The following is an 18670-nucleotide window of genomic DNA, read 5'->3' on the forward strand; positions in this document are numbered from 1 at the left end:
GGTAGTTAGATGGCTTTAAGAAAAATAATTTTTAGGTAGTAAATGATTTTAAGAAAAATAATTTTTAGGTAGTTAGATGATTCTAAGAAAAATAATTTTGACTTTTTCCCATTTGCATGAGAGCAAAGGGAGTGTCTGTAAATGTTTCTCTGGTGCTGTGCCACGGGCAGAGCCCTTAATAAAATTTGCCTGGAGGCAATAAGGAGCTGCCTGTGTGTTAGAGCTGATATTAGAATCTCAAACGGATTCCTGTGGCACGAGCTCTGTTCAGTGTTCACAATTCACTGGCTGAGGAGCTCACAGGTGATCCATGAAGGGAGCAGCTCTCTTTATTGTCCTGAACTGCTGACAGGGTGGAGTTGGTGGTGAGGAATTTCCCAGAGTGGTGCTCAGACCTGTTTCCCACCACTCAGCTATTTTTTAGGAGAAAGCTGCCCTCAGATATTTTTAGGAGAAAGTGGTGCTTAGACATTCCTCCTGCTAGTTGGCTCTGAAAGGTTGGGTTTCCTAACAGTATCATTAAGGAGCTGGAGCTTTTGTTGTAGTTGTAGATTTGCTAATGCCGTGTGTTTTTCTGCTCATAGCATGGACCCATTCATATGACTAATTTAGGTACAGGCTTCTCCAGTCCGAGCGAAATCGAGGGAGCCGCGGCGAAGGCAGCGAGTTCCTCAGGAAAGGAGAGAGAGAGGGACAGGTGAGTGAGGAGCCACAGGCAGGTTCTTGTGCAAAGCTTGTTTCTGACATGTGTTTGGTGTTATCTTCTCTGATTTGGGCGTTGTTTGGTTGTAGGGTGTTTTTTTTTCACAGATGTGTTTGGTGTTATCTTCTCTGATTTGGGCGTTGTTTGGTTGTGGGGTGGTTTTTTTTCACAGATGTGTTTGGTGTTCTCTTCTCTGATTTGGGCGTTGTTTGGTTGTGGGTGGGTTTTTTCCACAGATGTGTTTTGTGTTCTCTTCTGGGATTTGGGATTGGTTGGTTGTGGGTGGGTTTTTTTCACAGATGTGTTTTATGTTCTCTTCTGGGGTTTGGGATTGGTGGGTTTTTTTCACAGATGTGTTTTGTGTTCTCTTCTCTGATTTGGGGCGTTGTTTGGTTGTGGGTGGGTTGTTTTCACAGATGTGTTTTGTGTTCTCTTCTGGGATTTGGGATTGGTTGGTTGTGGGTGGTTTTTTTTGTATTTTGGGTTGGGTTTCTTTAAGGAGAAGGGATGCAAGGGTTGCCTTTTGATGCTGCAGAATGAAAATTGCTGCATTTCCACTCCTAAGTCTTGGTGTGGCTCTGGTGTTTTGCCACTGTCACACATTGCATTGTACTGGCCCAGCTCAGATCCTTGAGGGCCACCACTTGTTGATGGTTTCAGCTTGGACATTGAGCTGGGGTTGTAATTCTTGGGACATGGCCGTGGAGCCAGTTCCTTACCCTCTAATTGTCCATCCATCCATCCATCCATCCATCCATCCATCCATCCGTCCATTCATCCATCCGTCCATCCGTCCATCCGTCCATCCATCCACCATCCATCCATCCATCCATCCATCCATCCATCCATCCATCCATCCATCATCCATCCATCATCCATCCATCCACCATCCATCATCCATCCATCGATCCATCATCCATCCATCCATCATCCATCCATCCATCATCCATCCATCCATCCATCCATACATCCATTCCTCCATTCCTCCATCCATCCATCCATCATCCATCCATCATCCATCATCCATCCATCCATCCATCATCCATCCATCATCCATCCATCATCCATCCATCATCCATCCATCCATCCATCCATCCATCCATCCATCATCCATCCATCCATCCATCCATCATCCATCCATCCATCCATCATCCATCCATCCATCCATCATCCATCCATCCATCCATCATCCATCCATCCATCATCCATCATTCATCCATCCATCCATCCATCCATCATCCATCCATCCATCCATCATCCATCCATCCATCCATCCATCATCCATCCATCCATCCATCCATCCATCCATCATCCATCCATCCATCATCCATCATCCATCCATCCATCCATCCATCCATCCATCCATCCATCCATCCATCCATCCATCATCCATCCATCCATCCATCATCCATCCATCCATCCATCCATCATCCATCCATCCACCATCCATCCATCCATCCATCCATCATCCATCCATCCATCCATCCATCATCCATCCATCCATCATCCATCCATCCATCCATCCATCCGTCCATCCATCCATCATCCATCCATTCATCCATCCATCCATCCATCCATCCATCCATCATCCATCCATCCATCCATCCATCCATCCATCCATCCATCCATCCATCATCCATCCATCCATCCCATCCATCCATCCATCCATCCATCCATCCATCCATCCATCCATCCATCCATCCATCCCTCCATCCATCCGTCCATCATCCATCCATCCATCATCCATCATCCATCCATCCATCCATCCATCATCCATCCATCCATCCATCCATCCATCATCCATCCATCCATCCATCCATCCATCCATCATCCATCCATCCATCCATCCATCCATCCATCATCCATCCCTCCATCCATCCATCCATTCCTCCATCCATCCATCCACATCCCTCCATCCATCCATGCACAAGTCACTGGAAGAGTCAGGGAATTTAAAATTCAACTCCTCAGCCCAAGATCTGAGTTAGAAATTTGATTTTTATTACTTTTGACTCTTAGCTTGGTTTCAAAAAGAAAAAAAAATCTTGTTTTAAACAGGCAGTTGATGCCTCCACCAGCTTTTCCTGTCACTGGAATGAAATCAGAATCGGAGGAAAGAAAAGGTGCGGGGTCTTTGCCAGGCAGCCATGGTGAGTGCAGTGGGTCAAGCACCCTCCCAAGTCCACTTTCCTTTCCCAAACACCCTCCCAAGTCCAGTTTCCTCTCCCAGATGGTGCTGCTTTTAACACTTGCCTAAATTGATGGGTTTTTTTGGCTGTTGGGTGCAAAGCAGGTGATGCTGCGCTGCTCTAAAATCACTGGTGCTTGCTGTGGTTATACACACAGGTGCTTCTCAAAGCTTTAATAAATATCTGTATGAAATGAGGAGAGTTTGATTTAGAGGGACTAAAAACAGGGAAATTTGGCCCATCAGACAGCACAGAATGTGGTGGGGTTGTTTTGTAGCTTTGCATTGTTATGTACACAGGTTGCTTCTTAAAGCTTTAATAAATACCTGGATAAAATGAGGAGAGTTTGATAAAGAGGGACTAAAACCAGGGAGTTTTGGCCCATCAGGCAGCACAGAATATGGTGGGGTTGTTTTGTGGCTTTCATTTTTATACACACAAGTAGCTTCGTAAAGCTTTAATTAATATCTGTATGAAATTAGTGAGTTTGATTAAGAGGGACTAAAAACAGGGAGTTTTGGCCCATCAGACAGCAGAGAATGTGGTGGGGTTGTTTTGTGGCTTTCATTTTTATACACACAGGTGCTTCTTAAAGCTTTAATATCTGTATGAAATGAGGGAGTTTAATCAAGTGAGGGACTAAAACCAGGGAGTTTTGGCCCATCAGGCAGCACAGAATGTGGTGGGGTTGTTTTGTGGCTTTCATTTTTATACACACAAGTAGCTTCTTAAAGCTTTAATTAATATCTGTATGAAATGAGGGAGTTTGATTAGGAAGGACTAAAAACAGGGAAATTTGGCCCATCAGGCAGCACAGAATGTGGTGGGGTTGTTTTGTAGCTTTGCATTTTTATACACACAGGTGCTTCTCAAAGCTTTATTATCTGTATGAAATGAGGGAGTTTAATCAAGTGAGGGACTAAAAACAGGGAAATTTGGCCCATCAGACAGCACAGAATATGATGGGGTTGTTTTGTGGCTTTGCATTGTGAGCAGCTGCCTCAGAGGCTGCTCAGGTGGGGATTTACACACATTGACACACATTGACACACATTTACACCCACTTACACACATTGACACACATTGACACACATTGACACACATTGACACACACTTACACACATTTACACACATTTCTGGCTGCAGACAGCACACCTGCTGCCAGGATTTCACCTTTCCTGTCACTCAGCAAGGTTTGAACCTGTCAGACCTGCACTGATGTCCCTCAGGGCCATCACCCAGCCTGGTTTAACCTTAGTTCTTCCACAGTCTTGCTCCCAGACATTGCTCTCCTGTTTAGCTTCCCTTTGAGCAAAATTTCTACTTTTCTTTACGTGTTGATCTCTTTAACGGTGAAATTGCCCTCCCTGAGAGCCATTTGCTAACTTTACCTTTTCTGTGTGTTTCTTTCTTGTTTCTGTGTTCTCTTACATGGTTCTGATGGATCACATGGCTGTTGCTGGTGCTGTTTCCTGTGGCCTTCGACCTTGGATGACCATTGGCCTTGTGACCTCAAAATGGTGTCCAACTAACAATTTACAATTAACATCTTTTTTTATTATGATTAACTCGTTTCGGGGCATTTTATCTCTTTTGATTTGTTTTGTTTTTTGTTTTTGTTTTTGTTTTTGTTTTTTCCTTTTTGGGTGTGCTGGGGGGGTTTGTTTTGTTTTCCCTTCCTAGATCATCAAGCCAAGAAGATGAAAACTGCAGAGAAGGGCTTTGGATTAGTGGCCTATGCTGGGGATTCTTCAGATGAAGAGGAGGAACACGGTGGCCATAAAAACGCAAGTACTTTTTCACAGGGCTGGAGTTTGGGGTACCAGTACCCATCCTCACAACAACGAGCTAAACAACAGATGCCTTTCTGGATGGCACCATAAAAACAAAAACTAAACTGCACAAGAGTTTTCATTCATCTGGTTTTTCCCCCCTCTAGCAATAATGCATGTATATTCCAGAATGAACTTGGCAAAGAGGCGTTGTTTTTACATTTGCAGAAAAGGCATTTTTCCCTTGGAAGGGCTCCATTGTTTTTTAAAGAAATCTTCATTTTTGGCAGTGTATTTGTCAATTTTAAAAAGGAGATTTGGAGTAGCATCCTGACTGGCCTAGTCCCTTGTAAAGAGGAACCAGGGAAGCCTCTTGGGCCATATTTTCAGTTCCTCCCAGATAAAGGGAAGAGTCAGTGCCACTGACTTCACTCTGCGTTTGCATTTTTGGAGTGCTCCTGCTGTCAGCCCCAGTGATCTGCTGGTGACTCAGCCTCAATTTTGGACTTTCACCAGAGGGAAGAAACACCCAGCAGTCATGAAAACCTTGAGCATCACGTTTGGAAAACTCTTGGTTTTATTTCAGACATCTCCTGTAACTCAGCTTGGTTTTATTTTGAAATGTGATTTTACCAATCCCACAAGTTCGCATTGTGGCCAGATGTTGGGGTGGAGGATGCTCAGGTTTTTGGATAGGTCCACTTTGCTCCAGGTGGACTTGGCACTGTAGCCCTAGTGCTGAATTGTTTCCGGTCACCCCAGGACTCCAAGTCAGCAGGAATTCCTTTTCCAGAGGCTCAGCCCCATCTCCTCCCTCACTCACCGGATTCCACCAGAGCCAGAAGGTTCCACAGTGGTTTCCCAAAGGGCAGCAGCTCCTGCCTCACATGCAGAACCTGGGAATGAGTTTTTGGACTGTTGTTTTTGGACTGTTTTGGACACGAGCTGAGTGGGGTGGGCTGCTGCAGCCAGAACTCCTGCACGGAGCAGCGACACAGGGACTGCTCCAAGGCACCGGGCAGCTTTTGGGACAGGAGTTTTGAGAAGGGGCTGTGTCACTGCTGCAGCCAGGGATGCCTCACGTGTACAAACCTCAGCTTCCCCATGTGTTGTAAATAATTAGAACCATACTTTCATTATAAATGAATGTATAAATATTCTGCTTCCTGCTGCTGATTTGGGTGGGGTTTGGAACCTGTGATAAGGGTGTGGGGGGATGTGGGACTGTGGGGAAGTTCTGGGGCTGGGGGAGCCCTCGGGGATGGGAGGGGGTTCGGGGCTGGGGGTCCCCAAGGATCGGGGGATCCCCGAGGTTTGGAGCCCGTGATAAGGGTAGGGGGATGCGGGGCTGGTGGAGCCCTCAGGGCTGGGAGGGGGTTCGGGGTCCCCAAGGATCAGGGGATCCCCGGAGGTGGAGGGGCTTGGAGGGGAATTCGGGCTGGGGGGACCCGAGGGACTGAGGGGATCTGAGGCTGGAGAGGGGGTCCAGGACTGGGGGTCCCCAAGGATTGGGGGATCGCCGGAGGTGGAGGGGCTGGGAGAGGGGTTCGGGCTGAGGGGGAACCGAGGGGCTGAGTGGGACCTGGGGCTGGAGAGGGGGTTCGGGGCTGGAGGGAGTCCCTGGGTGCTGGGGATATGGGGATGGGGGAGGGAGTGCAGGCTGGGAGGGGACCCCGGAGATGACAGAAACCCCGAGATCGAGGAGGGGAGTGCCGGGGCTGCGGGTCCCGAGGGCAGTGCTATGTCCCGCTATGTCCCGTTGTGTCCTCGCCGTATCCCGTCCTGTCCCGTTGCGTACCCGCTTTGTCCCATCCTGTCCCCGCCGTGTCCCGTCCTATCCCCGCTGTATCCCCGTTGTGTTCCCCGTTGTGTTCCCCGTTGTGTTCCCGTCCTGTCCCCGCCGAGCCGCCGTCGGGCCCCGCCCGCTGCGCTCCCCGGCCGGGGCGGGCCCGGGCGGGCGCTGAGGCGGAGGAGCCGCCGCCATTTCGGTGTCGCTGCGAGCGGGGCCGGGGCAGCGCTCAGGGGCCGGCGATGGATCCCGCAGCCCGCCCGGGCGGCGGCGGCGGCGCCCCGGGGCAGTCCCGCGAGTACAAACTGGTGATGCTGGGCGCGGGAGGCGTCGGCAAGAGCGGTGAGTGCGGGACTGCGGCCGCCGCCGGCCCCGGGACCCGGCGGGGCCGGGGGAAGCCGTGTTCCCTGACCGGAGCCCCGTTCTGGGCGCGGTTCCGCCGCTCCCGAGGTGCCCCGGCCCATCCCGGGGTGTCGCGACCAGTCCCGAGGTGCCCCGGCCCATCCCGAGGTGTCCCGACCCCTCCTGAGGTGTCTAGGCCCATCCTCGACCCATCCCGGGCTATCCCCGCCGCCCTGTCTCGACCCCTCCCGAGATATCCTGGCCCATGCCGGAGTGTCCCCGCCTGGTTGTCCCGACCCCTCCCGGGCTATCCCGGCCCCTCTCGGAACAACACGGCTTCTCCATCCCGAGGTGTCCCAGCCCCTCCCGAGATGTCCCGCTCCTCGCTTTCCGCCTCCGGCCGCGTCCCGGAGCTGGTCCCGCCTTTGGACACGGGCGGAGAATCCCCGGGCGGGCCGAGGGCAGCGCCGCGCTCGGTGTGGGCCGTGCTCGGTTTGGGTCCGTGCCGGGGCTCTGGGGTAACGATGTGATCAGGGGAGCTGGGGACTGAGCTGCTCACTTGTTCCCTGGTTTCTGCTTCCAGCCATGACCATGCAGTTCATCAGTCACCGCTTCCCTGAGGATCACGATCCCACCATCGGTGAGGAAAAAAATCTCTTTTCTGTTTATTCATTCCCTTGGCAGGTCAAGCTGTAACAGTCCGTTGCTTTAAAGTATTCAATTCAAAGATATTTGTAAATCTGCCTGTGGATTGATCTTGGATCATTCATCAACAGGAGCATTCCCAGCAGGTCAGGGAGTGCTGCAGGCAGTGCTGACCCTCTGCAGGGCTGTGCCCAGCTCTGGCACCCTCAGCACAGCAGGGACAGGGAGCTCCTGCAGGGCGACAAAGGTGCTGAAGGGCCTGGAGGGTCCCTGCCCAGGAAAGGCTGAGGGAGCTGGGGCTGCTCAGCCTGGAGAGGAGCCCCAGGGAGAGGGGCCTCAGCCCTGGGTGTGACTGGGTGTCCCTGTGTGTCTCTGAGTGTCCCTGTATGTCCCTGGGTGTTCCTGTTTGTTTCTGGGTGTTCCCAGGTGTCCCTGGGTGTCTCTGGGTGCTCCTGGCTGTCCCTGTAAGTCCCTGGTTGTCCCTGGGTGTCCCTGTCTGTCTGTGAATGTCCCTGAATGTCTCTGAGTGTCCCAGGGTGTCCCCAGGTGTCCTGTGTGTGTCCCTGGCTGTCTCTGAGTGTACCTGAGTTTCCCTATCTGTCCCAGTCTGTCCCTGTGTCTGTCCCAGTCTGTCCCAGTTCATCCCAGTGAGCAGAGGTCAGAGCAGCCCCAGGCTCTGCTCCAGGCCCAGCAATGGCCCCAGAGCCACGGGCAGGGCCTGAGCCCAGGAGCTGCCCCTGGCCAGGAGGCAGAACTGCTGCCCTGGGCAGTGCCCAGCCCTGAGCAGAGCCCAGAGAGGCTGTGGGGGCTCCGTGCCTGGGGATCCCAGACCCACCTGGAGCAGCCCTGAGCCCTGGGGTGTCCCTGTTTAGGGACCCCAGACCCACCTGGAGCAGCCCTGAGCCCTGGGGTGTCCCTGTTTAGGGACCCCAGACCCACCTGGCCCCATCCTGAGCTCTGGGGTGTCCCTGCCTGGGATCTGCTGGGGTCCCTTCCCACCTGAGCCCTCTCTGTGTTTCTGTGATTTGAGAGTGGGGTGTGAATTCTGATTTTCAGCCCTTTAATCATTTTCCATCCATCCATCCGGGGCATGCCCTGTGTCTGTCTGTGTGGGCAGGCAGGCTCTGGAACTGCTGCTCAGCCGTTTTTAGTTCTCTATTCACGAAATCCAAACTTTGTGCTGTGATCAGCTCTTTGCTGTTCGCTTGTCAGGCCAAATTGTTCTCTGTGTTTGAGAAATTGGGAGGGGTGAAACAGCTCAGGTGCTGTAGAACCTCAGCAGCATCTCCAGGAGAAGAGAGAATTATTTAAATTTATCTGGTATTCTAACCTGAACCAAACCAGTGGAAGGAAAAGTGGAGGGAAAAAAGCCAAAATCTTGCTGAGAATTGGTTCTTAAAGTGTGGCAGTGCTGACTGAGAGGGACAGAATATTTGTGTATTTACATATTTATAGGCAGATTATTTATTTATTATTTATATATTTATAGACAGATTTATTTCATTTTTATATGGTGTTTGTAATAAGTAATATTTACATGTATAACATATATAATTTACATATACAATATCTATAATTATATAATATATATAGATAATTTATAATATATAATTATATTATATTACATATATACAATAATATATAATATATAGTGTATACTATGTATGCATATATTACATGTAATATATGATAAATATTATATATTTATAATTATATATATTTATTGTATGTATAATTATATACATATATAATATGTATATATTATATTATAACTATAGAATATTTACATATATAATATATAGGTAATATTTACACATAATATATAAAATATAATATAATATAATATAATACATATAAATAATATTTATAAATATATAAATATATTTATAAATATATATTAATATATGTAAAAACAATTACATATATAATTAGATATATAAATAGATAATGTTTATATTAATATATAATATGTCTATATTACATATAGAGGTATAATATATTTTTTATCTAATATATTTATATATAGACATATTGATGTATTTATATATATAAATATATATAATCTATTTATATAAGATATATAAATACATTTACATATATAATGTTTAATATATTTTGCTGATATATATTATAATTCTAAGAAATTATATATTCTAAGAAATCAGCACTTGGTGAGCAGTTCTTCCCTTGAATCACAGATATTTTCTGGCTTTTAAGAAAGCAAAGTGTTAATTCTCTGTGTTTTCCACCAAGGTGACCAAAATGAATTTCTGGGCTGTGTGCACCCGATTTTTGCACATGAAATGTTAAATCACAGCAGAAAAAAATAGAAATTTAACTTGATTTAATGGAAACAAAGCTCAGGCTGAGGTAGTGCGGTGCTCCTGGCTGGTTCTGGGGGAGCGTTTTCTTTGGGAGCTGATGAATTTTGTGCTTTTATCCCGATTTTTTGGTGTCCTGGGGATGCAGAGGATGCCTATAAAATCCGGATCCGCATCGATGACGAGCCTGCCAACCTGGATATTCTGGACACAGCAGGACAGGTATGTGAGCAGTGCCAGGGGAATTGAGATGTGAAGCAGCCTGAAATCATCAGCTGGTGGGACAGAAATCATGCAAAAAGAATGTTTATGTTTTATTTTATTGGTTTTGTTAATTGCAGACTGAGGGGTTGGAGCTCTGTCACTTCTCAGCACTGGAGCTGTGGCTCTGGTTCACCTAAAGAACTAAAGAAGATCAACAAAAATCATAAAAAACATGAAACATCTATGACCTAAAATTCCTTCTCTTTCATTAATTCCATGAAAATAACCTCTTGTTATCATCAACTTTAAAATGTTTTTTTCAACATTAAAAAAATACTCCTCAATTTTCCTGTTCAGTTCCAACCATCAATAAAAGAAAACCAATTTTTACAACTATAAAAATAACAACTACAACCAGAATGAGCTTGCTGACTATAACAAACCAAAACTTTGCAATTAGCTATTTACCTTGAAAAAAAAGATTACCTTAATTAAGCGCTACAAAATTCAAAATATTTACAGAATACATTATTAAATTATTCAAGTGTTTATTTATTATCTAAATTGTTGCAAACAAAATTTCACACCTGAAACAGCCCAGCCACCCTGAATGACATAAAATTAGCAGGATGGGTTCTGAGGTAGTGTTGGAAACAGAAAAAGGTTGAATAAAAAGCAAAATAAAAAAGCTCTTGCAGAGAAAAACCAAGCCAGGTGAAAGAGGTCCTTGCTCCACAAAAGGGATTATTTCCTTTGTTCTCTTCTTTTTTTAATGAATTTTCTAGGTGGGACCTCGAATCAGGCAGCTCCAGGTCTGAGGTGAAGTCCCAAAGATTCTGTGAGGTGTCTTTGTACCAAATTGAGGAGAAAAGTTCTGGGCTTTTTTCCTTTTTAAGCAGGCAAAAAATAATTGAAGATGTCACTCCAGAGGTCATAAGAGGTGTCTTTGTACCAAATTAAGGAGAGAAGGTTCCGGGCTTTTTGCCTTTCTAAGCAAAGAATAATTGAAGAAGTTATTCCATCAACGGGGGAGCACATCCCTACAACCCCATTTATAACTGAAAATTTGAAAACACAAACTCAAATACCACTGGAACTGTATGGAGCTAAAATGCCATTTTGGGTTTGTAGGCAGAGTTCACACCACAAAGGGGATTATTTCCTTTGTTCTCTTCTTTTTTTTAGTGAATTATCTAGGTGGGATCTCCAATCAGGCAGCTGCAGGTCTGAGGTGAAGTCCCAAAGATTCTGTGAGGTGTCTTTGTACCAAATTGAGGAGAGAAACTTCTGGACCTTTTTCCTTTTTAAGCAGACAAAGAATAATTGAAGATGTCACTCCAAATGTCCTGTGAGGTGTCTTTGTACCAAATTGAGGAGAGAAACTTCTGAGCTTTCTTCCTTTCTAAGCAAAGAATAATTGAAGAAGTTATTCCATCAACAGGGAGCACATCCCTACAATCCCATTTATAACCGAAAATTTGAAAACACAAACTCAAATACCACTGGAACTGTATGGAGCTAAAATGCCATTTTGGGTTTGTAGGCAGAGTTCACACCACAAAAGGGATTATTTCCTTTTTTCTCTTCTTTTTTTTAGTGCATTATCTAGGTGGGACCTCAAATCAGGCAGCTCCAGGTCTGAGGTGAAGTCCCAAAGATTCTGTGAGGTGTCTTTGTACCAAATTGAGGAGAGAAACTTCTGAGCTTTCTTCCTTTCTAAGCAAAGAATAATTGAAGAAGTCACTCCATCAACAGGGAGCACATCCCTACAATCCCATTTCTAATTGAAAATTTGAAAACACAAACTCAAATACCACAGGAGCTGCATGGACCTAAAATGCCACTGGAGCTGCATGGAGCTAAAATGCCATTTTTTTATTTGCAGGCAGAGTTCACAGCCATGAGGGACCAGTACATGAGGGCAGGGGAAGGGTTCATCATCTGCTACTCCATCACGGACCGGCGCAGCTTCCACGAGGTGCGCGAGTTCAAGCAGCTCATTTACCGCGTGCGCCGCACCGACGACACGCCCGTGGTGCTGGTGGGCAACAAGTCTGACCTGACCCAGCTGCGCCAGGTGAGGAGCCCTCCCTGAGGGGCTGCTCCTCTTGGGAAATGTGGGCGAGCCAGAGGGGTTTGTCCTTTCCTTGCTGTTTGCCCGGGGTTTGTTTCCGTGCTGGGAGCGGTGCTGCTTTCGTGGAAAACGTGGTGGGAAACAGCAGTCGCAGAAACAAAGGGTGTTCCTTGTTGGGAGCCTGGTTATGAGGATTTTAGAGAACAAGAGAACATTGCATTTGACCTGAAGCCTTCCAAAATTAAATGGTAAAACTGAGATTAGGAGTGTGCAGTTTGAATAGAAGTGTGTAATATCACATGGTAAAGAACTCAGAGTTTAAGAGAAACAAAGAATGTTGGAGCCCTGGTTACTGAGAATTTTGGACTTTCCGTGCATTTGACTTGAAGTCTTCCAAAACTGATTGCTAGAACTGGGATTATGGGTATGGAGTTGGTTAGAAGTGTGTAGCATCACATGGTGGAAAATTTAAGTTTGGGGGTTTAGAATATAGAAATAAATATGAAGCAAGATGGAAGTTTTAGAGCAGAGACAGGTTGTTCTTCTTTATGTTCTTCTTTCTTCTTCTTCTTGGGTGGCATTTTGTAATTGGACAGAAAAGTCCACATTGCTGGCTTGGAGGGATCAGTGATTGGGTTAAAAGTGGGATAATCTAATTTCATTTTTTAATTGGATAGTTTAGTCTTAAAAGACCTTGTAACAAGAGATACTTAAACATTTTGTGCCTGGTTAATGAAAGGCTGCAAAACTCATGGTTGTGAGGCTGTAACACAGATAAGAAGTAACAAACACTTGAGTCCAAACATGAAATACCATCTCAGGTGCCTTCAATCCCAACCTGGAGAAACCAACAGGGAGTCCTCCCTGAGGGGCTGCTCCTCTTGGGAAATGTGGGCGAGCCAGAGGGGTTTGTCCTTTCCTTGCTGTTTGCCCGGGGTTTGTTTCCGTGCTGGGAGCGGTGCTGCTTTCGTGGAAAACGTGGTGGGAAACAGCAGTCGCAGAAACAAAGGGTGTTCCTTGTTGGGAGCCTGGTTATGAGGATTTTAGAGAACAAGAGAACATTGCATTTGACCTGAAGCCTTCCAAAATTAAATGGTAAACCTGAGATTAGGAGTGTGCAGTTTGAATAGAAGTGTGTAATATCACATGGTAAAGAACTCAGAGTTTAAGAGAAACAAAGTCTGTTGGAACCCTGGTTACTGAGAATTTTGGACTTTTTGTGCTGACAGAACAAGAGAATACTGCATTTGACCTGAAGACTTCCAAAATAAAGTGATAGAACTAGGATTATGGGTGTGTGGTTTGAATAGAAATGTGTAATATCACATGGTGGAAAACTTAGAGTTTAAGAGAAAAAAAACTTCAAAAGTTTTTCTTTTAAACTTAGAGTTTAAAAGGAAAAAAGAGAACACTGCATTTGACCTGAGGCCATGGAGAAGGCTTCCAAAATTGAATGATAGAACTTGTATGAGTGTGTAGTTTGAATAGAAGGGTGTAATATCACATGGTAAAGAGAACTGAGAGTTTAAGAGAAACAAAATCTGTTGGAACCCTGGGCAAGGTATGCACTCATTTTCCAGGTGTCCAAGGAGGGAGGCTCTGCCTCAGCATGGGAAGCCTTTGGAGATGGCTGGAAATGATCTGTGCTTGGAGCAGAGGGACAGAGAGCAAAACAGGGAAAGGCAAAGGAATAAACTGCTGGGCTTTGGCTTCCCTGGCCATGGTGTGCACTCATTTTCCACGTGTCAGAGGAGGGAGGCTCTGCCTTTGGATCTGGGTGGAATCAATCTGTGCTTGGAGCACAAAACAGGGAAAAGCAAAGGAATAAACTGCTGGGGTTTGCCTCCCTGAGCAGGCTGTGCTGCTGTTTTGCAGGTGTCCAAGGAGGAAGGCTCTGCCTTGGCATGGGTGGAATCAATCCTCTGGAAATCTTTGGAGCTGAGGGGACATGTTCTGTGTTAGGGCTTGGAGTGTCCACACAGAGGGACAGAGAGAAAACAGGGAAAGGAAAAGAAATAAATTGCTGGGGTTTGGCTTCCCTGACCAGGATGTTCACTCATTTTCCAGGTGTCCAAGAAGAAAGGCTCTGCCTTAACAAGGGAAACCTTTGGATCTGGGTGGAATCAACCTGTGCTTGGAGCACAAAACAGGGAAAAGCAAAGGAATAAACTGCTGGGATTTGCCTCCCTGAGCAGGCTGTGCTGCTGTTTTGCAGGTGTCCAAGGAGGAAGGCTCTGCCTTAGCATGGGTGGAATCAGTCCTCTGGAAATCTTTGGAGCTGAGGGGAAATGTTCTGTGTTAGGGCTTGGAGTGTCCACACAGAGGGACAGAGAGAAAACAGGGAAAGCCAAAGGCATGAGGGCTTTGGCTTCCCTGATCAAGTTGTGCACTCATTTTCCAGGTGTGCACTCATTTTCCAGGTGCCTGAGGAGGAAGGCTCTGCCTCAGCACAGGTGGAATGGATCCTTTGGAGCTGGGTGGAAATGTTCTGTGCCTGGAGCACAAAACAGGGAAAGGCAAAGGAATAAACTGCTGGGCTTTGGCTTCCCTGGCCATGGTGTGCACTCATTTTCCACGTGTCAGAGGAGGGAGGCTCTGCCTTTGGATCTGGGTGGAATCAATCTGTGCTTGGAGCACAAAACAGGGAAAAGCAAAGGAATAAACTGCTGGGGTTTGGCTCCCTGAGCAGGCTGTGCTGCTGTTTTGCAGGTGTCCAAGGAGGAAGGCTCTGCCTTGGCATGGGTGGAATCAATCCTCTGGAAATCTTTGGAGCTGAGGGGACATGTTCTGTGTTAGGGCTTGGAGTGTCCACACAGAGGGACAGAGAGAAAACAGGGAAAGGAAAAGAAATAAATTGCTGGGGTTTGGCTTCCCTGACCAGGATGTTCACTCATTTTCCAGGTGTCCAAGAAGAAAGGCTCTGCCTTAACAAGGGAAACCTTTGGATCTGGGTGGAATCAATCTGTGCTCGGAGCACCAAACAGGGAAAAGCAAAGGAATAAACTGCTGGGATTTGCCTCCCTGAGCAGGCTGTGCTGCTGTTTTGCAGGTGTCCAAGGAGGAAGGCTCTGCCCTGGCCAGGGAATTCAGCTGCCCCTTCTTTGAGACCTCGGCCGCCTTCCGCTACTACATCGACGACGTGTTCCACGCGCTGGTGCGCGAGATCCGCCGCAAGGAGAAGGAGGCCGCCATGGCCATGGAGAGGAAATCCAAGCCCAAAAGCAGCGTCTGGAAAAGACTCAAGTCCCCCTTCAGGAGGAAGAAGGATTCAGTCACTTGAACAGCACGTTGCTGTGCGGAGCAGGACAAAAGCTGTGACCTTTTGTAGCCAGAGGAGCTCGGTGCCGGCGCTGAGGGGACGTGTGGCACCTGAGGGGATTTGGGAGGGAGGGAGCGCCTCGCCCTGCCAGTTGTTTTTGTTTAGAACCACGTTGCCTTGATTCTGGCGGTTGAACTTCACACCCAGTGCCAGTTGTACTTTGTTTGTTGTCATTTTATTTTCCTGGACCCAGCAGGTCACCAAGGCCCGTGGGTTGGTGGCCTTGCACTTTGGAGTGTTTGTCCTTGGTCACAGCAAAGGAGCTGAGAAACATTGCTGGAGTTGGACCCAGCCTCACTGAATCTGGGGTTTTTCCTGGTGGAAAAGAGGATTTTGCTGCTCCCCACAGCGTGAGAGGCTGAGCAAAGTGTCGTGGCCTTGGAGGCCACCAAATTTCTTGTGCCCCTCACGGAGCAGATTTCTTTCCAGCAAAATGGACGTGGAATCTTTGTGTGATCAGTGCTGCAGGTGGGATGCAAACAAACCAGAATAACCCCAGAATCATTTCAGCTGGAAAGATCTGTGGGATCAGTGACCCAGCCCCACCCTGTCACCACATCCAGTCCTTCAAACACCTCCAGGGACAGTGACGCCTGTGCAGGTGACCCAGACTTCGTGACGCTCGTAAAGAAGGATTTTGATGCTCTAAAGAAGGATTTGATGCTCTTAAAAATCATTTTGATGCTCATAAAGAATTATTTTGATGCTCTAAAGAAGGATTTGATGCTCTAAAAGGAAGGATTTGATGCTCTAAAAAGAAGGATTTGATGCTCTGAAGAAGGTTTTGATGCTCTAAAGAAGGATTTGATTCTCTAAAGAAGGATTTGATGCTCTGAAGAAGGTTTTGATGCTCTAAAGAAGGATTTGATGCTCTAAAGAATCATTTTGATGCTCATAAAGAATGATTTTGATGCTCTAAAGAAAGATTTTGATGCTCTAAGAAAGATTTGATGCTCTGAAGAAGGATTTGATTCTCTAAAGAAGGATTTGATGCTCTAAAGAAGGATTTTGATGCTCTAAAGAAAGATTTGATGCTCTAAAGAATCATTTTGATGCTCTAAAGAATCATTTTGATGCTCATAAAGAATTATTTTGATGCTCTAAAGAATTATTTTGATGCTCTAAAGAAGGATTTGATGCTCTAAAGAATCATTTTGATGCTCATAAAGAATTATTTTGATGCTCTAAAGAAAGATTTGATGCTCTGACGAAGGTTTTGATGCTCTAAAGAAGGATTTGATGATCTAAAGAAGGATTTGATACTCTAAAGAAGGATTTTGATGCTCTAAAGGATTTGATGCTCTAAAGAATCATTTTGATGCTCATAAAGAATTATTTTGATGCTCTAAAGAATGATTTTGATGCTCTAAAAAAGGATTTGATTCTCTAAAGAAGGATTTGATGCTCTAAAAAGAAGGATTTGATGCTCTGAAGAAGGTTTTGATGCTCTAAAGAAGGATTTTGATGCTCTAAAGAAAGATTTGATGCCCTGAAGAAGGATTTGATGCTCTAAAGAATTATTTTGATGCTCTAAAGAATGATTTTGATGCTCTAAAGAAATATTTGATGCTCTGAAGAAGGTTTTGATGCTCTAAAGAAGGATTTGATGCTCTGAAGAAGGATTTGATTCTCTAAAGAATCATTTTGATGCTCATAAAGAATGATTTTGATGCTCTAAAGAAAGATTTGATTCTCTAAAGAAGGTTTTGATGCTCTAAAGAAAGATTTGATTCTCTAAAGAAGGATTTTGATGCTGTAAAGAAGGATTTTGATGCTCTAAAAGTTGATTTTCAGCTGAGGCAGAAGCTCCACACCTGAGGGACTCTGCCCTGGAGCTGATGGATTTTACAGCAATTTTGGGATCAGGTCCTGGGTCCTCCTTTGGATTTTGCTGTTTAAGAAGCAAAATTAACAGCTGGGTCACTCAGATATGGATAAAAGAAATTTCTCTGGGGAAAGTTCAGAGAAAAATTCCAGAAAATTCTCTGGAATCATTCATTGTGAGAGTTAAAAAGCTGATTATACTTAATAATCTTCTCTCAGCTCTGTGCTGCACTGTCAGTGCCATCCAAACTGAAAAAGGGTTGGTAAAATAAATATTAAAAAATATATATATCTATATGTAAAAAATTCTTATTATCTAAAAAATCCTGTGCCTGTTGGTTTGGAGAGTTATTTTCTTTGTGGAAAACTTCAACAAAAGAGAAGTGTGGCAGGGCAAATTTGATAATTTGCTTTGTGATTGAGCTGAACATTTAAATTTATTTCCATTTATTTCTCGTCTCCTCCCTGCTGTGCTGCTCTGGGAGCAATCACAGAGTCCAAAAAATGGTTTGGAAAATTCAGATTGAAGCAAAAAACGCCTGAAGAAAATTCAGAATTGCTGACTCCTGTATGAACAGCCATCAGTGATTTTCTCATTTTTGGATTAAAATCTGCCTAAAATTCAAATAAAAAGCCAAAAACTGGAGGAAGAGGAGGAGGAATCACCCCTAAAAAATGGAATTTTGTGCCTTACCTGAGTCCTGCAATGCAGTTTAGCTGTTTACTAAAATTCTGTTGCTTCTAGAATTCATAGAATTCACAGTTTCCTTTAGAACAGCAGCCAGCACTTTTTCACTTTTTTTGTTTTTATTTTTATTTTTTTTTTTTTTTACACAGTGTTATTCAAAGAGTTTTATTTTTTGGCATGTATAAATTTGTACACAGAACAACGGCTTTATTTGACACAATATATATAATTTTTAATACAAAAATACAAACTTTGGCATTGGATGTCTCAGTCTGTGGTGGGGTTGTTGCTCAAAGAGGAAAATTCATTGTGGGCTTGTAAATTTGGGGGGAAAAAATGGAATTTAAGTGGTGCAAAACCTGAAAATTCAGTGAGTTTGGGGCTAAATTGTTGAAATATGAAAATTTTCCACCTGAATTTTATCTGTGGTGATTTTCCAAGGAAATAATTTGTCAGATTTTGCCTTTTTCTGACCCAGAGATGGGAAAACTGAGAGGAGTTTGAAAATCTTTGATTCCATTTTTAGTCTCATGTGAAAGGTGAGACAATACAAATATTATAATTTACACCACCATAATCAAAACCAACTATTAATTAATTAAAATACATTAGAAGTGTTTCTTAATCTATCATCTTTAACTGCTCTATATTAAAAATACCTCAAAACTAATAATCTGAAATTATCTCTGGTAAATCCTGCTACAATCCATCTTTCATAATTATATTTTTCCAAAATGATATAATATAATATAATATAATATAATATAATATAATATAATATAATATAATATAATATAATA

General features: G+C 44.9%; 2 protein-coding genes across 11 annotated transcripts in view; both read left to right on the plus strand.

The window, feature by feature from the left end:
* The window catches only part of KHDC4 (KH domain containing 4, pre-mRNA splicing factor), a 24778-nt gene extending 18992 nt beyond the window's left edge, over positions 1-5786 (plus strand). For 3 of the 5 annotated variants that reach the window (XM_059490207.1, XM_059490208.1, XM_059490209.1), the window contains exons 12-14: positions 585-697; positions 2762-2853; positions 4576-5786. In XM_059490207.1, the coding sequence (XP_059346190.1) occupies positions 585-697; positions 2762-2853; positions 4576-4775 (405 nt within the window). In that variant the 3' untranslated portion in view covers positions 4776-5786. The remainder of the gene's footprint in view (positions 1-584; positions 698-2761; positions 2854-4575) is intronic. The other 2 variants (XR_009420114.1, XR_009420115.1) reach the window with 1 other exon arrangement.
* An 851-nt stretch (positions 5787-6637) lies between these two features.
* On the plus strand, positions 6638-18120 carry RIT1 (Ras like without CAAX 1). 6 transcript variants are annotated; one of them, XM_059490421.1, is made up of 7 exons: positions 6638-6795; positions 7379-7435; positions 9910-9983; positions 11851-12042; positions 15089-16199; positions 16489-16795; positions 16857-18120. In XM_059490421.1, the coding sequence occupies exons 1-5, from the start codon at positions 6696-6698 to the stop codon at positions 15317-15319; spliced, it is 654 nt and encodes a 217-aa protein (XP_059346404.1). In that variant the 5' UTR covers positions 6638-6695; the 3' UTR covers positions 15320-16199; positions 16489-16795; positions 16857-18120. The 6 variants fall into 6 exon arrangements, with proteins under 6 accessions (XP_059346404.1, XP_059346403.1, XP_059346405.1 ...); XM_059490420.1 differs by having other exon boundaries at positions 16489-18120; XM_059490422.1 differs by lacking the exon at positions 16489-16795 and having other exon boundaries at positions 16979-18120.
* Positions 18121-18670: the final 550 nt, after the last annotated feature.

The sequence above is a fragment of the Ammospiza nelsoni genome, chromosome 28 (genome assembly GCF_027579445.1).
Source record: "Ammospiza nelsoni isolate bAmmNel1 chromosome 28, bAmmNel1.pri, whole genome shotgun sequence".
Lineage (NCBI taxonomy): Eukaryota > Metazoa > Chordata > Aves > Passeriformes > Passerellidae > Ammospiza > Ammospiza nelsoni.

Coding starts and splice junctions, on each gene's coding strand:
- RIT1 (XM_059490420.1), top strand. CDS start 6,696: ATGGATCCCGCAGCCCGCCCGGGCGGCGGCGGCGGCGCCCCGGGGCAG. Junction 6,796..7,378: donor GGGAGGCGTCGGCAAGAGCG/GTGAGTGCGGGA, acceptor TTCTGCTTCCAG/CCATGACCATGCAGTTCATC. Junction 12,043..15,088: donor ACCTGACCCAGCTGCGCCAG/GTGAGGAGCCCT, acceptor GCTGTTTTGCAG/GTGTCCAAGGAGGAAGGCTC.